Source organism: Camelina sativa, chromosome 10 (assembly GCF_000633955.1).
Source record: "Camelina sativa cultivar DH55 chromosome 10, Cs, whole genome shotgun sequence".
Classification (NCBI taxonomy): domain Eukaryota; kingdom Viridiplantae; phylum Streptophyta; class Magnoliopsida; order Brassicales; family Brassicaceae; genus Camelina; species Camelina sativa.
In genome coordinates this window covers 3,426,044-3,445,339 of record NC_025694.1, presented here as the reverse complement: position 1 = coordinate 3,445,339, position 19,296 = coordinate 3,426,044, and the positions used below count along the sequence as shown (strand labels likewise).

General features: G+C 38.4%; 3 protein-coding genes and 1 pseudogene across 4 annotated transcripts; 1 reads left to right on the top strand and 3 right to left on the bottom strand.

Annotated features, from left to right (window-relative positions):
• Nucleotides 5,463-5,861, bottom strand: LOC104716845. The gene has a single exon (XM_010434303.2). It carries the CDS (start codon nt 5,766-5,768, stop codon nt 5,571-5,573), a length of 198 nt encoding a protein of 65 aa, XP_010432605.1. The 5' UTR covers nt 5,769-5,861; the 3' UTR covers nt 5,463-5,570.
• Nucleotides 6,156-12,669, bottom strand: LOC104716844 (alpha-aminoadipic semialdehyde synthase). Of its 2 annotated transcripts, XM_010434301.1 has the most exons (25): nt 12,562-12,669; nt 11,890-12,190; nt 11,715-11,801; nt 11,511-11,640; nt 11,214-11,387; nt 11,037-11,119; nt 10,810-10,926; nt 10,653-10,728; nt 10,342-10,513; nt 10,159-10,255; nt 9,908-10,074; nt 9,724-9,781; nt 9,411-9,551; nt 8,875-9,225; nt 8,681-8,761; nt 8,524-8,589; nt 8,249-8,366; nt 7,991-8,120; nt 7,813-7,892; nt 7,554-7,712; nt 7,247-7,478; nt 7,043-7,151; nt 6,785-6,946; nt 6,621-6,690; nt 6,156-6,520 (listed from the first exon to the last, which is right to left on the bottom strand). In XM_010434301.1, the coding sequence occupies exons 2-25, from the start codon at nt 12,163-12,165 to the stop codon at nt 6,468-6,470; spliced, it is 3,189 nt and encodes a 1,062-aa protein (XP_010432603.1). In that variant the 5' UTR covers nt 12,166-12,190; nt 12,562-12,669; the 3' UTR covers nt 6,156-6,467. The 2 variants fall into 2 exon arrangements, with proteins under 2 accessions (XP_010432603.1, XP_010432604.1); XM_010434302.1 differs by lacking the exons at nt 11,037-11,119; nt 11,214-11,387; nt 11,511-11,640; ... (1 more) ...; nt 11,890-12,190; nt 12,562-12,669 and having other exon boundaries at nt 9,908-9,995.
• Nucleotides 16,097-17,949, top strand: LOC104716842 (F-box only protein 13-like). Its single transcript, XM_010434298.2, has one exon. The coding sequence runs from the start codon at nt 16,480-16,482 to the stop codon at nt 17,767-17,769; it is 1,290 nt and encodes a 429-aa protein (XP_010432600.1). The 5' UTR covers nt 16,097-16,479; the 3' UTR covers nt 17,770-17,949.
• LOC104716843 overlaps nt 17,898-19,296 on the bottom strand; it is a 4,161-nt pseudogene continuing 2,762 nt past the window's right edge.

Here is a 19,296-nt window from a genome sequence, read left to right as displayed (position 1 = left end):
CTAATTTAGTTCGGTTTCAATATTTCAAATATATATTTTGTCTGATGTACATTAATTAAATAAAGTATAATTTCAAATCTTCCATTGTGCTTCTCAAATAAGCTATTTTCATTAGTGAAAAAAAAAACAAAAAAAACTCGATTGTTTGTGAAGAACAATGCCCAAGTCAATGTATCTTTGCAAAAAGGCCTGCTCGGACCACAGCCCAATACTCTCCAAAAGCCCACAGCTTCTCAACGACAACCTGCAATACACGACAAAGAGACAAGGTCGCCATCAACACACGACAGTACGGCAATGCTAACAAAGAACCGATTTGCAGCCCTTGTACGATGATGGTGATGCCACATAAAGAGTAATTGGAAGAATCTAGAATCTAGGTTAAAGCTCAAGTATCCCTTGTATCCTCATATATAAAGGAACAAGATGTTGTAATGCCATTTAAGCGAATTAATAACAAAAAGAATCAATCTTTCTCTTCACTCTGTTTCTCTGTTTCTTTCTTCATGGTATCAGAGCCATGGATGGAACCATGGAACCCTACTCTTCACCTTCTCTTCATATTTCAAACTGTGTCACTATCAAACTTACTGAGCAAAACTACATCATTTGGAAGTCACAGTTCGAGTCCTTTCTCCGCACTCAAGCTCTTCTAGGGTTCGTCAATGGTGCTGTTAAACCTCCAGATGAGAAGATTCCCATACGCAACAACAATAATGGAAAAGTCGAAGACATACTCAACCCAGACTTTGATAGCTGGTCCAGATCCGACCAAGTTTTCAAGGCGTGGCTACTTGGCTCCATGACAGAGAATGTTCTCCGACTAGTCATCGGTTCTACAACAGCTCGAGGGGTATGGGAAACTCTAATCTCTCACTTCAACCGAAGATCTTCCTCTAGGCTATTTGAGCTTCAAAGACGCCTTCAAAATGCTGAAAAGTTAGACAAGAGCATGTCTGATTATCTTAGAGGAATCAAAGATATTTGTGATCAGCTAGCTTCTATAGGAGATCCGGTTAGTGAGAAAATGAAAATTTTTGCTGCTCTAAGAGGTTTAAGTCGTGAGTATCAGCCTATTATCACTGTTATTGAGGACTATATGGATCGTTTACCTGCACCTACCTACAACAATGTGATATCTCGTCTAACTGGTTATGATGATAGAATCCAAAGTTACTCTATCTCAACTGAAGTCTCGCCACATCTTGCCTTTCACACCTCAAGATCTTCCAGCTTTCGTGGTCATGGCAACAGAGGCAGAGGCAGGGGATCCTTCTCTACTCGTGGTTGTGGCTTTCATCAGCACTTTTCTTCCGTTGGTCCAACCAGAACACTTGTCAACATGAGTGAGAAACCAGTTTGTCAAATCTGTAGCAAAAGAGGTCACAACGCTTTTGAGTGTTGGTACAAGTTTGATGAAGAATACCAACAACCAGCTCAACCTGCGATAAGTGCTACAGCTTTCTCAGCTCTCCATATCACAGACGTCACTGAAGACAACAGTTGGTATCCTGATTCAGCCGTAACAGCACACATCACAAGCTCGACTCAACGGTTACAACAATCACAACCATGTCATGGAAGTGATGTGGTAATGGCGAGTGATGGAAACTTTCTCCCTATCACTCACGTTGGATCGGCTAATCTCCCTTTGACATCAGGTAACCTCCCTCTTAAAGATGTCTTGGTATGTCCTGAAATAGCAAAGTCGTTACTGTCAGTCTCTAAATTAACCAAAGATTACCCATGTGCTATCACATTTGATGATCTTGATGTTATAATTAAGGACAAGGCAACTCTCAAGGTTCTGACAAAGGGAAAGGAAAATGATGGACTTTACAAATTGGATGATCCGAAGTTTCAGGTTCTTTACTCTACAAGACAAATCAAAACAAGTGATGAGGTTTGGCATCAGAGATTGGGACATCCTAATCCACAAGTTCTTCAGCTTCTCTCTGCAAATAAGGCAATTCAAGTCAATAAAAGTACCAATAAGGTGTGTGAATCATGTCAGATTGGGAAGAGTTCAAGATTGCCATTTAGTTCTTCTTCTTTTGTTGCTTCAAGACCTTTAGAGAGAGTGCATTGTGATCTCTGGGGTCCTTCTCCTGTCTCTTCTATTCAAGGACTCAGATTTTATGCAGTGTTTATTAACAATTATTCAAGATATTGTTGGTTTTATCCTTTAAAGAGAAAATCTGATTTTTGCTTTGTCTTCATCAAGTATCAATATTTGGTTGAGAATTTGCTGCAAACAAAAATTGGTACATTCCAATCAGATGGGGGTGGAGAGTTATAAGTCATAGATTTCTATCCCACTTGCAAGATGCTGGTATACAACATTTTGTCTAATGTCCTCATACACCTCAGCAAAATGGCATAGCTGAGAGAAAACATAGACAATTGACAGAAATGGCTCTTACCTTGATGTTTCAGAGTGCCACTCCACAAAGCTACTGGGTAGAGGCTTTCTTTACCTCAAATTTTCTCTCCAATCTTCTGCCTACAAGCACTCTCACCAGCAACATCAGTCCATATGAAGCACTCTTCGGTAAACCACCAGAATATTCTGCCTTGAAAACTTTTGGTTGCGCATGCTTTCCTACACTGCGATCGTATGCTCAAAATAAGTTCGATCCTCGTTCTCTTAGGTGTGTTTTCCTGGGGGCTATACTGAGAAATTTAAAGGCTACCGTTGTTTCTATCCTCCGACTGGACGCATATATATTAGGCGTCACGTCATTTTTGATGAAACAAGCTTCCCTTTTGCAAACTCATACCGACATCTTCAACGATCAGCTCCTACCCCTCTGTATACTGCTTTGCTCAAGCAGCTTCCTCTTAACTCCGTATCTTGTGATCAAGTTGTCTGTTCCACTTCTGAACCTGTCATAAATATTCAACCCGAAGTCTTATCCCCTGTTTCCACTCCAGAGGAGAGTACTGCAGCAGCGACAATTGTCACCGAAGCTTCTGTTGAGTCTTCTTTTGCTGAGTCTTCACACATGCCTGCTGATGAGAGTCCTGAGTGTACGGCAAGCTCAAAACTTGTTCCTATAGGCAACAACTCTCAGCCAGCAGCTCCTAGTGTGCAAAACTCAGTCGTGATTCAAACAGAAAATGCAGATCAAACTACAACTCTTCCTTCAACCTCAACTCATCCGATGAAAACTTGTTCCAAAGCAGGAATCTCTAAACCAAACCCAAGATATGCCCTACTTACACAAAAGGTTTCCTATCCGAAACCAGAAACAGTGACAGCCGCTTTAAAAGATCCATATTGGACAGGTGCTATGAATGAGGAAATGGGAAATTGCAAAGAAGCAAACACCTTTTCTTTAGTTCCTCATACTCCTGACATGCATGTCTTTGGCTCCAAAGTGGTCTTTAAGGTCAAACTCAACGCAGATGGCTCCTTAGACAAATTTAAAGCTCGATTAGTTGCTCAAGGGTTTAACCAAGAAGAAGGCATAGACTACCTTGAGACTTACAGCGCTTTTGTTCGAACTGCAACAGTCAGAGCAGTTTTACATTTTGCTACGACAATGAACTGGGAAGTCAAGCAAATGGATGTAAAAAATGTCTTCCTCCATGGAGATCTCACTGAGACTGTTTACATGAAGCAACCAGCAGGATTTGTTGATGAGAACTATCCTGATCATGTTTGTCTTCTACACAAATCACTCTATGGTCTCAAACAATCACCAAGAGCTTGGTTTGATAAGTTTAGCAACTTTTTGCTTGACTTTGGTTTCACTTGCAGCCTAAGGGATCCTTCCCTTTATGTCTGTTTCAAAGGTACCAATGTCATCATATTGTTGCTTTATGTTGACGATATGGCCATCACAGGAAATTCCTCAGAACTACTTACCGACCTTCTCAAACAGCTTAACACACAGATTCGAATGAAGGATCTAGGTAAGCTCCATTACTTTCTGGGAATTCAAATTCAATATCATGAAGGTGTAATGTTCTTGTCGCAACAGAAATATGCAGAAGATTTGTTAGCAGTTGCTGGAATGTCATCTTGTGCTTCTGTGGCAACACCTCTTCCTCATAAAATCACTCGCAAAGTAAAAAAGTCTGGTCAACCTGCTAATGCTCAACCATTCACTAATCCAAAATACTTTCGCAGCCTAGCTGGACGTCTACAGTACTTGACCTTAACAGACCAGATCTCCAGTTCTCTGTAAATTACGTCTGTCAGAAGATGCATGAACCCTCAATCGCTGACTTCAACCTTCTCAAACGCATTCTTCGATATATCAAGGGGACAACTACTATGGGGATCTCCTTTGCTAGGTCCTCAGACTCCAAACTTACAGCTTTCAGTGACAGCGATTATGCTGGCTGCGAGAAGTCCAGTCGCTCAACTGGTGGCTTCTGCACATTCCTTGGTCGAAATCTGATTTCTTGGTCTTCAAAGAAGCAAGATACAGTCTCTAAAAGCTCCACTGAAGCTGAGTATAGGGCAATGTCTGAAGCTACCTCTGAAATCACCTGGTTCGTCAATCTTCTTCACGACTTGGGAGTAAAGCTATCCGCAACACCAGAACTGTTCTGTGATAATCTATCTGCGGTTTATCTCACAGCCAATCCCAGCTTCCACGCCCGCACCAAACATTTTGCAACACATTATCACTATGTCCGTGAACAGGTTGCCTTTGGGAACATCATTGTGAACCACATATCTGCTGACTATCAGCTCGCGGATATCTTCACCAAGTCTCTCCCTCAACGGCCATTTGAGATCCTGCGATTCAAACTTGGCGTCAGTGTGCCACCGACTCCAAGTTTGCGGGGGAGTGTGAAGAACAATGCCCAAGTCAATGTATCTTTGCAAAAATGCCTGCTAGGACCACAGCCCAATACTCTCCAAAAGCCCACAGCTTCTCAACGACAACCTGCAATACACGACAAAGAGACAAGGTCGCCATCAACACACGACAGTACGGCAATGCTAACAAAGAACCGATTTGCAGCCCTTGAATCGTGCGATGATAGTGATGCCACGTAAAGAGTAATTGGAAGAACCTAGAATCTAGGTTAAAGCTCAAGTATCCCTTGTATCCTCATATATAAAGGAACAAAATATTGTAATGCCGTTTAAGCGAATTAATAACAAAAAGAATCAATCTTTCTATTCACTCTGTTTCTCTGTTTCTTTCTTCATTGTTTTCATATTTTTTTGGTTACGTTAGTTCCATTAAAAATTGGTCACTTAAACTGTAGCTGAATTAGAATTTGTCACCTACAAATTTCAATTGATTATAATTATTATCTCTAGAACTATATAACATTTTTAGATATTCAAATCATCAAATGAAGTCGTATAATTTACTAGGCAAGTGACCAAGAGAGTTTAATGGTTTGCTTAATAGAAATAGTCAAAGAGGCATGTAATGTAACTCAACGCATGTCAATGATATAAGCGTAAAAGAAGCAAAAAAAGGCAGAACATGAATCATAAAAGAGAGATAATTCTCATTTATTTATAGATAATGTTTCTTAGTAGGGGGCATAAACAAACAAGTGTTTATGTTTTAAGAACTATTAGAACACTTTATCTTTCACTTATTTGCCTTCTCCTTGGCGTGGAGATTGTCAAAATAAGCTTTCGGATTCGCTTCAAAAGCATCTCTAGGGATGTGAGCGGAACCACCCAAACCGGGCGCAACCATATTCCCTGGACCAGGAGCAGTGCCACTGCTTAAACCGCTGCTCTGAGCTACCGAACCAGCTTTTGCGCTAACGTCTTCCTTGTCCATTTTTGTTTACTCTTGAGAAGATGTGAAATAATTTAGTATGAATGTAAGATGAGATTTTTAGTTTGGTAGTGTGAAGAAAAGTGATGGAGAGGTGGGAACAATTTATAGATGAGATTTTGTTGTTCAAATTAAATGAGTCAAATTAGCACTTTCCAAGATTATCACCATTGTAGTAAATATCAATATCGTGAAAAGCAATTTTAGTAAATTGCAAGGGAAATTGAACTGGAAAAGGGCAAGTGACTGTCTTGGAAACATACTTGGAATAACGCTTAATGTGAGGTTATACTGTATAATGCGATGGGACAATAGTAATATATGAAATCAAAAGAAACAAAGAAGTGATTCTTTAATATTCCTAAAAAATAAAATATGGAAGGGGGTACATTTTTATTTTTTACATCATTTTATTTATTCAGTTCAAGTTACACTTGTTTTAAAAGTTTGTATGCACATACATATGATTTACTTACTATACAACCATTGAGATTTGTGGACACGAGTTCTTCTGTACACATACATATTTACATATAATTACAACAGGGTTCCTCTTGCATTGCAATCCAAGGATTTGAGGCTCATCTCTCTATCTTCTTCTTTTTTCCTTTTTTTTTTTTAGGGTGTATTATCTTTGCTACTTCTTCACCTTCGTTCGTCTCCAAGTTATATACACAGAGTCCTTAGCCAATCCACAGATGTTCATTCTGTCTTCTCAATCAACTTTATACCATACGCTTGCAATATATCTAACGCTGTGCGTACCACCACAAACCCCAAAGACAACAAATCAATGCCATCCTATATATTCATCTGCAAACACATCACTAGTTTTGATGCGGAATTCAAAGTTACCTGGCAAATAGACCTCTGGTTCGAGAGGCCTTAAGACTCCTCTTGTCTTGATCTTGTCTTCAATTAACAGCTGCAACACACAACATCAGATACGTACGCTTAAATTTTTTAAGTTTAGCGAAATATAGACAGGAAAAAGTGGTAATCAGTGTCTGAGTAAGGACCAGAGCTCCAATGGCTGCAGGGATCCCAACAGTCTTGGCCATAGCGGTAGTTGTTTGTCCGTTTTTGTTGTCCCCGAATTCCAAAAGAGTCGTACTGTGCTTTTCAACACGTTTGCTTTCAGGGAATTCCACTTCTACTTCGTGATGTAGAAGCACCATGTCCTGATAACATAATGCAAAAGATTGTCCAAATGTTACGTCAGCAAGTAAAATCGAGTGCAAAAAGAGAGAACTAGTGCTTTCACATAAATCAGAGACCTGCTCATCTCCGGAATAGGCTAGTTTTTCTTCCATTAGGTAGCAAGTTGCATCAAATACGCTTTTACACAATGATGGAATCTCCCTCTCTTCGTTGAACCCCAAGAATCTAAAGACACCTCAAAAGAATCAGGCTAAGGTGTTTTGCAGAAGATTTGGTATCACAAAAATAACATTAAGATTTATCTTCATGGAGAAGCTTACACAATTGTTTTGGCAGCTTTGGTTGCAGTCTCCTTGGTATGTCCAAGTTTGATAATTCTCTTGCTGATCTCTTCTTCTCCAGCTAGAGGCTCTGAATCATTGTCTGCATCCTTTTTTAGAATGTTACTTAAAAGAGCACCAAACGTAATCTTCTTTCCAGTGGAGAGTACTTGATTGGCTTCATTGTCAAAGAATCCGAGTTTTGAAAGTGTTGCCATTATCATACTAAATCCTGTACAAGCCATAAGTAAAAAAACTGGTAAGCCTTCGGATGTCAAGATGTGACTTGTGAATATAGAATTTGCACCTTCATATCTGAGGGTTCCACGAAATATTGTTGTTGCTTCGCTCTCAATGCCATAAAATTCCCCATAAACCAAAGAGTTCCGATTAGGAAGACACTCTAATGCAAAAGCTGGAAGATTAGGTACTCGGAAACTTGTGGCTGAATCATACAAATTCTCCCCTGCCAGTACATTATTGCTCGATTAAACAGAAATAATACATGTAGTGAGGTTAAACAACTTTAACATCCCCTGCATATGGACATTGTTTTTCTGTCATACCATCAACGTTTACTACGTCGCCGTTGCTTTTGTATTTGGCAGGGTTACGGCCAGCTCGAATTGCTCCAGCAGGGCTCCAGCTGAAATAAAGAATTGTAGTTGAGTAAGCGAGATTCTAATGATGTATTGATGAGGAAACACAGGAAAAAATGTTAAATGGCGTATATGAAAAGAGTACCTAAACTTATATGCTAATGGATTATTTGCTGCAGCGGGAGAGGGAAGCCCTCCACAGTAAGAGGTGAAAGACTTCACTTTCCCCTTTCTGATATGAGCCTCATTGATCATTTTCATCGCCATCATATGATCTGCAAGACACATTATAGGATCACCTTCTCAATTATCCAGGAAATACTCTGAAGCTAAATGCACTAAAGGTAAATCGACTGAATACCAAAAATTGTAAAAAATAAAGCTATGTTGTGAAATGTCATACCAATTCCAGGGTCCAGTCCCATTTCGCCAAGAATTGTAATTCCAGAGGTCTTAGCCTTCTCATGTAACATGGACGTTTCATCATCAACATAGCTAGCAGTGACAAGATGCTTCTTCATCTGAGTGAATCACAAAGAAGAAACAGCGGCATTTAGTATCCGGAAACTACTGAAATATATTGAATAACATTCACAAATTTCATAATTTCCCTCTTGAAACTCATCGTTTTTTCTGACTTTTTTATGTTAGACTAATGTTTTGAGGGTAGGAGTGTACCTCAATGCATGTCTTTGCTACAACAGCATGACAGCTTGCAGGTAATAAACTTAGGACAACATCAACCTGCGGGCAATGAAACAAATATAAGATAATGGATTTGAGCAGTAAAGTTTAAAGTAAAGGTAATCTAAGAACAGAGAAGTTAGGAGAATACCTCAGAAACATACTTAAGGAGGTTCTCACTGTCTGACACATCTAGCTGAACTGCTTCTACGTCTGGAATGCCTTCAATCGTCTGCCACATGATTTATCACATCGGTAAAACAGAACTAGATTTGAAAAGATTGATGGTTCATCTCATATTAAACTGTTGAACTTCAACAGATGAGGCTCAAAAGCTTCGAATACCTTTTTGGCATCCTTAAGATACATAGATGCAACAATCACACGAACATCTCTTTGTTCTTCAGACTCTGCTCCAAAATAAGTTTTGTACCATTGCTGAGACGAAATGGTTCTGACTGAGGCAAGGAACTCAGCAGCCGGGCGACACACACGTCCAGCACCAATAATCAAAACACCTGATTTCTTCGTCATTTCAGGTTTCTCTTTAACCTCCTTTTCTTGCTGGACTTTGCCAATCTTCAGTGAAATCTTATTTGCTTCTCTAGGTGGAGATATATAATCTTCATCTGGATTAGCTAATCGAGTTAATGAATCAATTATTTGATCCAAAACTCTCTTATCATCCGCACCAACCTACCCAAAGATAATGGAAAGACAAGTGGGAATAGGTTACAAATGGGACCACATTCTTTTGGCGTATAGTTTGTTTACTTGTTCTAACCACTTACGAGACTTATTGAAAAAGACATAGAACCTAAAAATGACAATCAAATCTCTTGACACCTGTAAGATATCTATAATTATCAAGAACAACTTACTTCAAGTTCTGAGTATGACTCAGCATCGGCACTCTGCCCCAGTTTACATTTAGCCAAATGAAATGAGCCACCGGCCGCTTCAATCATATCGAGAGCTTCGTTTATTAGAAATTTATCAAATAGGTGTCCGCTTAGAGATACCTACAAAGTATTGTCTCAGTCAAAATCACTACAAGAAGCGCTGAGACAGATCTCGAAAATGTAGCAATCTTTGGTCAAGAAACTTAATAGAGATATGAATATCTTCCGAAGCATAGGTCTTGAAATTTGTATTATCAGACTAGTCATATTTACTTTCTCCATCAAAACTCACCAATATGTTGTATGTTCTCTGGCTGGAAACCCCGTTGGCAATATTCTCCTGTGCCTCTCTGCAGTTACATGTGAGTAAAGATAAAAACATGGTTTAAGCAGCGGAGAAAGACCTAATGGTTGAAGAGGCCTAATCATTTCAGATAATGTATAAGAAATAATGGTTGAAGCAGCTGAGAACGTACTCTGGATTTGACTTCCTCATACGTGGAATATACTCATACAAAGATGTCAACTCTCCTTTATAGCTTATGCAAGCCCTCTTTAGATGACCTGGTAGATCTGCAATTTCAGTCATTGAAGCCAAACTACCCACAAATTCTGAAAGAATATCTCCAAAATGCTGGGATGCCTTTTTCATGACACAAGAACTCCCAATTAATACAAGGTTATCAACTATAGAACCAGTCCAAGTACTAAATCTGAATCTTCTTACCTCTTTTGCAAATTCTGTGGGTAAAATGTCGACGGCCATGCATAGTACGCCATCCCCATCCATGTCATCATCGTATGAATTGTCCGAAGGATTAAACCTAAAGATAGTTATTAGCTCGACAAGTTTCATCAAATAGTAAACATATAAGACTAAAAAGAAAACTTTTATCTAAGTATATTTTACCTAAAGAAAGGGGAATCGATTAAAGTAGCTCGGTTAACAAATTCAATTGAGCCACCGATGTCACAAGTTATATCACATATTCCCACTAGCGGGCATCCTTTTGTGGTCAAATCTTGAAGCTGTTTGGTGCTCAGAAGACAGGGAAACCTCTTCTCCCAGTACATACAGTTTACTGCACAGAAAGTTATAGTTACACACTGGAACTAACCAAAATGAGATGGTCACAGCCATGGTGAAGTAACTAGTGGACAGTTGAATTGCTTATATGTGAGCTCTTGAACTTTAAAGATAAAACAAAGATCAGGATATACCAAGAACAGATGTATAAGGGGATATCTTTTCGTGGAAAACTGGATTGTAGTGTTCTGGGTGTGCATAGTAGTCTGCCTGAACATCAGAAGCGTAAAGGGTTTAAAGCTGCTCTACTTAAATGTAGTGAAACAAAACTCGCAGCCACGGGGGTGTTACTTTGTCGAACGACTTTGATGGATCTTTGTGTTCAACCATGTCTTGGCTAGTAATGATACAACCATATACTTGATAGACTCGCTTAGTTGATTTCCCATTTTGGCTAATTCCTTTGTCCTGTGCAAAAATATACATTGCATCAGTAGAAATTTCTTACAAAAACATATAAACAGACTCTCAGAATCTTCAAAACCCTGAAAACAAATAAAAAGCAAAGCTTGACTTACTTTTACAAATAGTTCAGGAAGTTTGCTTGGTTCAACAAAAGTGTGAGGAAGAAGCTTGAAAATTTCTTGTGCACCCAGAGAAACTGCGGATGAGTAAATTTAAAAAGATAATACATCTGCAGGCGGAGAGGAGTGCCATAGGAAATGAAGAACTTGCAGAAGAATTAACGAAGTTACCATTTCCTGTTCCAGTGAAGACAAAAACAAGAGGGCAGATTCCTAATGGCAGTCCCTGGCTTGCAATTTCTTCACCTACAGAAATCACAGCAGCTTTTGCAGCAGCCAATGAGGAATACATATAGGATGACCCGAGCGAGAGGAAAGGAGTTGAGTATCCCAGACTTAGATATCCTGCATCAAACATGGAAAAGTACATTCATAAATCCAAGAATAAGCTTGTTGCTTTAGAATCCAGTTCATTTTGATCTGCACAGAAACATATAACTAAGAATCAAAATAGTAAGAAGAGCTTACGCTGCCCCAGCCCGTGTAAGAAATCAACAAGACCAGCTCTGCCTGCATATTTACCAAATGCCAATAATCTTCTCCCATGATCCCCAACGATGAGCTCATAGTCACACAACGTCACACCCTCAGAAAGAATCTGCATTTTTCAAAATTCCTCAAGATCTCTTCAAGAAGGACTAAAAACAAGGATGAATCATAAAAGTGTCTTACTTTATCCAACAAAGGCATGTTTTCTTTCTGAGCCTTGTGAGTGTGGGAAAAGAAAGCATATGCTCTTTCAGGAAGAATCATCTTTAGCTGTAAACAGAATCAACCCACAAAGCCAAATCTCATTAACTGAGATACAAAAAGGATTCTTTTTTTTTTTCTAATGAATCTCCCATACCTCAGGTTGTTTGATTCCGAGTATAAGCCCACAATCAGACAAATCATCAGAAACTTCACATCCGACATCTTCATACAAGGCATCATGATGGATACGCTTAGCAGATGGCTGAACCACAATGCGGGAAACGCCGGTTCTGTCTTTACCACCATGTAAGAGGCGAGCGCAATGAGACGGCGTCAGAGGCGTTCGTCTCTCCCATTTGTTCACTGTTTCAGCTAAAATCCCAACAACTCCATTCCCCAACTTCACCTCCTCACCGCCACTTGAATTCATCTTTCATGTAAATCTCTTACAATCTCTGCAGATTATTAAAAAAAAAAAAAAACCATCTCTATTTCATATTTCGAGTTCGATCAAGCAAACATCCAAAAAAAAAACCCAAACTTTAACGATTTGTAAGTTCGATTTTCTCGAGGTCAGGTCTGTGGTTAAAAGTCGTACGATACTGAGCAAATTTGAACCATAAAATTGAAATCTTGGGTAGTTAAATTGATAGCTCAAATGAGAACTGAACAGGACAAGAGCAGAGCAGAGCAGAGACGAACAGAGAAACGCAGATAATAAAACCATTATTTCCAAAGCAAAAGAGATTTGAGGTAAAAGCTCTCCATGTTCGTTCATTCACGAGAAGGAAAAAAAATTATGGAAGAAGAAGAAGTCAAAACGTACCCGCTGATGAGTTTGAATGGATCATGCAATGCCTGTGAGCTCAGCTGCTCTGGTGAAAAAAAAAATAGCAATCTTTTCTACCTTTTAGTTTAGTAAGAAATTTGGTTTTTCTTTTTTTTTTTTTTCCGGTCCTTTTTATAAGCTACAAATTACGTTGATGATTGGGATTAGATTAGATTAGTAAAATAATTAAAATTTTAATTTATGATGTGACAAGAAATCATTGTTAGAGAATTAATCTAAAAGAATGCGACATTATTTATTTTTTTAGAATGAAGACGGTAACCATTTTATTGATAAACTTGGACATTCGAAACTAATTTGAGTTTTATTAATTCTAACTTCATTTTTTGATAGGAGAGGTACCATCTCTTTTAACTTTTAAAAATACAGCTTTCACATCGACTTCTTGTTATGTAAATGGAAAAATAGAGTTATAGAGTCATCATATCGTAAACCCAAGAATATGTATTTCATTAAGTCATTTTCTTAGTCTTTTTAAAATCAAATGCTTACACACGAGGATAACGTGAGCCAGCCAATATTGTAAAACTAATCTGAACTTTGATTTTCAAAAAGCTAGGTAAGTCATCGTTAAAATATATATATATATATATATATATATTGCGATAGAGACAATAATAATGAAAAACTTAACGTAGAGAAAAGATAATTATTTTACTATTAAAAGAGAGGAAAAACTAACAAAGGAACAACGTGGTAGGTTACTCTAGATAGGACCAAAGGGAGGATCCATCCAAATGTTGAGCCTATTTAGGAGGATGTATTACGTGTATCTAAAAAGAGATAGAGATAGTGACAGAGAAGAATGAAGACGTTACTCACTTAGCTGCTATCTCCTAATCCTCCTAGATGACGACGCTTACCACTTTCCGTGTTCTCTACGTCTTTCTTTTCTCAGTTTTATTTACATAATTAACTCTTAATAGATACATTAGGATTAATAACATTATGGTATGCAAATATGGATAAAACTCATGACAGACAGAAAGAGATCGGGTGAAACGATATTGTTTTACTGAAATATAGATCAAAACTGTTTATCGAGCAAATCAAGTAATCTCTTAAAAAGAAAAAATCAAGCAAATCTCTGAATTGTGGACTCCCAAGCGATTGTTTACGAGTACTACTAATTAATTCAATCATGTGAGTATGATAATGAGTTGTGGTTGTTTTTGAAAATTGGGTTTGGCTCTTATTTAGTCAAAACCATATTTGCAGATGTTGGGCTTGCCTTGTTGTTCTACTTAATATGGGCCAAATCCATTTGCCGTTTTTACATCTAGAGATGTTTGTGGTGTGTTTCCTTGAGAAGAATATATATGCAAAAAGAAGAATTAGTCCCAGTCATATATTCTTCTTTGGGTTACAATTACTACAAATGCCAAGCCTCTTCTTTAGTTTAGGAATCAAGGGGAAAATGCGAAATTATCCAAAACGTATTATACCTCTAGTCAAGAAGCTAATCCCCTCATAAGTTTCTCATTAGACATATTTGTTCAAAGCATTGTATTATATAGAAGGTAAACGACTTTTTTGAATTAAAAAGTCTCTCTACTTTTCATACATACAACTCAGTTTTAATTTTATCTAACCTAAGAAAAATGTTCTTCTTGTGACATGAAGATCGATCATCTCTATGCATGGGCATTGCCCAAGTCATAAACATCTCAAAAGAAAAAAAAAAAAAGAAATCGAAACTTGAACATTGTTTTGGTATCATCGATACGTCTCTATGCAGCTAGCGACCCATTAGATTTCGTTGACGGCTTTTCTAATTTATTTTTATTAGGTTTTTATTTTTTTAGTTCCTCTTTTAAAAGTGTTATTGAAGTATTAGTATTAAAACTGAAGGGATGGCCTGGGAACAAGTTCTGGGGCATTGACTTTGCAATGGCACAAAAGTCGATGCGGAGACGAGATTCCTCAACGAGGCTACAAAGTAACAGTGGTCCTATTCTTTAATTTGCTTTTTCACACCTATATCCTTTTCTTTTTTTTCTCACACATAAACAACTTTTTTTCTGCATTTTTTTTATAGGTTGCATACTACATATTGTGCATGTGTAAATCTGCACAATATGAAATTTTTCGGTAAAATCAAACTATTACATTTACTAATGATTTTTTTCTTTCTTTGTGGTGATAAATTAAGCATCATGATCTAATTGGTTGAATAAACCTTTGCCATTTTGAGGGAAATGTTCATTCAGAAACAATAATTTTGGATTTATAAGCATTCATTTTCAAGTTTCAACAAATCCCTTTCTCTGTGATTTTTTCATAAACTGGTAAAATAAGGTGTAAAACGAGCTAAAAGTATTATAGTTTTACTTTTCCGGTAGAAAAAAAAAGAACACAATAGTCAATAGCATGCATGAACACAAAAGCTTGTATTTTTGGATGTAGAATTCAACCTCAAGTTTGACAAAATGATAAAAGACAAAATGTGATTTGATGCCCAAAAAAAAAGGAAAAAAAAAAGACAAAAGAGATTAATTTGTTTATGTAAATTTTATTTTCGTAGATAGAAAACACAAGCAAAAGAAAAAGTATTAACCTTTAATTTTCTTATTCGAAAGGTAAAACTGTTTGAAAAAAAAAAATGTGAAAAAGAAAAAGGAAGAAGACAACCCACACACACACAAAGACACACGAATCGCCACTTTTGATGGAAATAGGAGGAGAGAAGAGAAGAGAAGAGGGCAGCTCCCTAGCTTTCTCTTTTGCTTTTGTCTCCTCCGCCTTTAACTCTCACACGCACCCGTGGCCGTGGGCTTACTAACTAACCACTGTCTCCGTGCGTTAATCTTGGTCTTTCTCTTTTTGTTCTTCCATCCTTTCTCTCTTTTACTTAAATTAATGCAATGTATTTCTACTTTTGTTTAGATAATTTTTGTAACAACTACAAGTATATCTCTAGTTTAAAAGATTAATAGAGTGTTCTGCATCATCTGGATATTATCTTATACTTATTACTAGAAAATATAATCTTGAAATTTCTTTTTGTATCCTTACCCAAGAAACTGGTAACGCTAGTGAGAAAAATTTGCGCCAACTAAAAGAAAAGTAGCTGCGTAAATGTTTTTTCAACTAACTTATAAAAAAAAAGTTAGTTGGCCTAATTTTTCTTTTGTTATTTTAAAAGTGTGATTCACTATTTGAACCACTCTGACTTGGGGATGTTATTATTATTATTTTTTTTTGGTCTCAATCCACAGTTTTTTTCTAAATTTTGTTTGCGTTTATTTTCGAGCTAAACAATTAGTATAAACATAAGTCTATCACTCATACACACAAAAATAATTCTGAGTCCCAATCACAACACAAAAATATCATGTAATACAAACTAATACTACTACAAGTGTTGGTCCGAAAAAATGTGATCACTAAATAAAAATTCCATTGTTTTTTAATTGACTATTGTAATGTAATGAGTTCAACAGATATTGTAGTAAGTTGTAACCTGTACCGACAATTATATTCCAATCAGACAATAAAACCAAGTTAAGAAAAAGTCAACATTTATGTTCACAGCTTAGTTAGGTTTCAGGGGGAGGGTAGTGAAGAAGAAGTTACAACACAAACTTTACCTTTTACTTGTCTTTCTCTCTCTATATATATCTAATCCCACAAGAGCAATGTGTATCTTTGTAGGGGATTGTCAACGCTCTTCAAAAAGAGGAGCCAAAGAAGCTTCTCTTCTCTCTCTTCTCTAGACTACTACAATACATACATTACATATCTCCTCCTCTCTTTAAAATCCCATCTTTCACAATTCTCTCTCTCTCTCTGTCTGCTTCTTCACCACTCTCAACAATTCTATCTCTTTCCACCAGCCAAAGCTCAAGAAGACAAGAACCCTTGAATCTGCCCAGATTTAAGCCAAGAAACAACATGGAATTCTCAACTGGGAAAAGAAAATCACGAGACCAAGAAGAAGAAGAAGAAGAAGAAGAAGGTAGAATAAGCTTATTAGCTTCTGAATTCCCAATGGACGACCTCAACGACGATGTGCTTGAGAGAGTCCTCTCGTGGCTGCCAACTTCTTGCTTCTTCCGTATGAGCTCTGTTTGCAAGAGATGGAGATCTAGCCAAACCTCTAAAAGCTTCAAGCTTGCTTGCTCTCTTATCCCTTCTCGAGATCCTTGGTTCTTCATGATCGACGATCACGATTCCACTTCTTCTTCCTCCTTCGTTTTCGATTCCACTGAGAACACCTGGAAAAATCTCAACCGCCGTGATACCCTCTTCCACCCCCGCCGCGATTTCATCCCCGTCGCTTCCTCCGGTGGTTTGCTCTGTTTCCGCTGCTCCTTCTCCGGCGACTTCCTCCTCCGTAACCCCCTCACTGGATTTTCCCGTGACCTTCCTTCTCCAATCTCTCAAGATGACAACAACAACTCTCTCCAAGCTGTAGCCATGACCACTACTGCTACTACTTCCAGTTACAAGCTCGTTACAATCTCCGGTGAAATCCCAAATCTCAGTTTCAAGATCTATGATTCAAGCTCAGATTCATGGAGCAAAGACCAAGACTTGGAGTCAGCCAAGAACAACGAGTCATCACCACATGAGGATGAGTCTGATACTGACATTGGCAATGGCACAGTCTATTTCCTTAGCAAAACAGGAAACGTTGTTGTGGCTAGTAACAATCTCCAGAGAAGTCCATCGAAGCAATACTCTTCCGTTATCACCGTTACAGACGATGCCGAAACAGTCTATTTTCTCAGCTCTTACGGAACAATTGTAGCTTGTGATCTCACGAAACGATGCTTCACAGAGCTGCCGAAGCTTCTTCCTCCTTTCTTGGAGTATTCCATCGACTTGGTGGAATGTAATGGAACAATGTATGTGATTCTCCTCTCTGAGTTCTTTGAAAGCGCGAGTTTAAGGATCTGGAGACTTGACAGTAACCGAGAATGGGTTCAAGTCGGGATGTTGCCTCCTGCTTTGTCTCATGAGTTATACGGTAAAAAAGGTGACGTAAACTGCGTTGGTGGAGTTGGAAACAAGATACTTGTGTGCTTCAATGCGAGTCTTCCAGAGGTGTGTTGTAGATACTTTGTGTATGATTTAGTTGAAGAAGAGTGGAGCCAGTTGCCAAGATGCTTCAAGGATGGAGAAGCTGTGGATTTCGTTTCCGCTCTTTCCTTCCAACCTAGGATTGAGGCTACAGTTTGAAAATCATTAGCTTCTCTATTAGGTTATATGATTTGTAAGGTTTTATGTAGTATTCTTTCTCTTACAGAGAATGCAGTGTAACTTGATTTGTAATCTCTATTAACATTGGTTAGAACAGGAATGCTCTGTTCTTACCAAAAACTATCAATGCTTTGCTGAAATTTAGCTTTACTTTCCAAATTCCAACTACCAATAATCACCACATGAGCAAATACCATCCTTGAACCGGTGAAACCGGTTTGCATCTCTAAGTACAATCTCTCTATCATACACCTTTGCTATATATTTCATCGCGTTGTGACAATCTCCACAGACACGAAGATTCTTAATCACACGGATCGGTGTGGATGGAGGAGTGCTCATAAGTCCAAAAGCAACCGCCAGCTTTTCGCTGTGGTAGTACAGGGCACGCTTTTTCTCCTCTTCTTCAACATCTACGAGTGTGAAATCTGTCTCAGGGACATACCCTTCTTGTTTGATGTCTCTTATCACATCTTTTACTTTCCTGTATATCAACTCGGTTTGCGGGTTGGACCTATCATCAACAACAAATACATGGATCTTGTTTTTCACCTCTATCCAACTGAAACCGGGGTCTTTCTTCACTTTCTGCCCTTTCATCATCGTCCTGACAAGTTTCATCTCATCCCATTTGGAAGCAGCAGCATACATGTTGGATAAAAGCACATAGGCTGATGAGTCCAAAGGCTCTAGCTCCAAAAGCTTAGTTGCCACTCTCTTCCCTGTCTCTGTGTCCCCTTTAACTCGGCAAGCTGCAAGCAGAGTTCTGTACATTGATGCTGAAGCTTCCATGGACATTGACTCGATCAAATTTTCAGCCTCTTTGACAAATCCAGCACGGCCAAGTGCATCAGCCAAACAAGAGTAGTGTTCTATTTCAGGTTTAATGCCATAGTCACGATGCATTGATCCAATATGCTTGTATGCCTCTGATACGAAGCCTGAGTGACTGCAAGCAGACAGAACGCCGATAAACGTGACCTTATCAGGTTTTACACCCAGAGATTTCATCTGTTTAAAAAGCTGGAGAGCTTCTTTCCCTTCCCCGTGTTGAGCTAATCCCACTAACATAGCATTCCAGGCAGCAATGTTCCTCATCTGTATTCTTTTAAACAAAGAATATGCATCGTCTATGCATCCGCACTTAGCATACATGTCCACAAGCGAAGTTCCAACGAACGGGTCACCCGTGCAATTCAACTTGAGGGCATTTGCATGAATTTGGCGCCCCTGTTCTAATGCCGTCAAACAGGAGCTTGCTTTCGCAAGTGTGGCTATTGTAAATTCATCAGGCAACACTCCCATGAGCCTCATCTGGCTATAAACATGATAAGCTCGTTCTTCTTCTCCATTTTCTATGCATCCTGATATCATAGTCGTCCAAGCAACATCGTCAGGCACAGGAATAGTATTGAAAGCAAGCTGTGCTGCACTCATATCACCACATTTTACATACATATCCAAAATCCCACTGCTGACCCATAGATCTAAGTGATATCCAGATTT

Bases quoted from the DNA above. Each gene is read 5' to 3' on its own strand.
- LOC104716845 (XM_010434303.2), bottom strand. From the start codon at position 5,768: ATGGACAAGGAAGACGTTAGCGCAAAAGCTGGTTCGGTAGCTCAGAGC.
- LOC104716844 (XM_010434301.1), bottom strand. From the start codon at position 12,165: ATGAATTCAAGTGGCGGTGAGGAGGTGAAGTTGGGGAATGGAGTTGTT. The intron at 11,388-11,510 runs GTAAGCTCTTCT...TGTTTGATGCAG, and splicing joins CTTACACGGGCTGGGGCAGC to GATATCTAAGTCTGGGATAC. The intron at 9,552-9,723 runs GTGAGTTTTGAT...AATACTTTGTAG, and splicing joins AGAGAACATACAACATATTG to GTATCTCTAAGCGGACACCT.
- LOC104716842 (XM_010434298.2), top strand. From the start codon at position 16,480: ATGGAATTCTCAACTGGGAAAAGAAAATCACGAGACCAAGAAGAAGAA.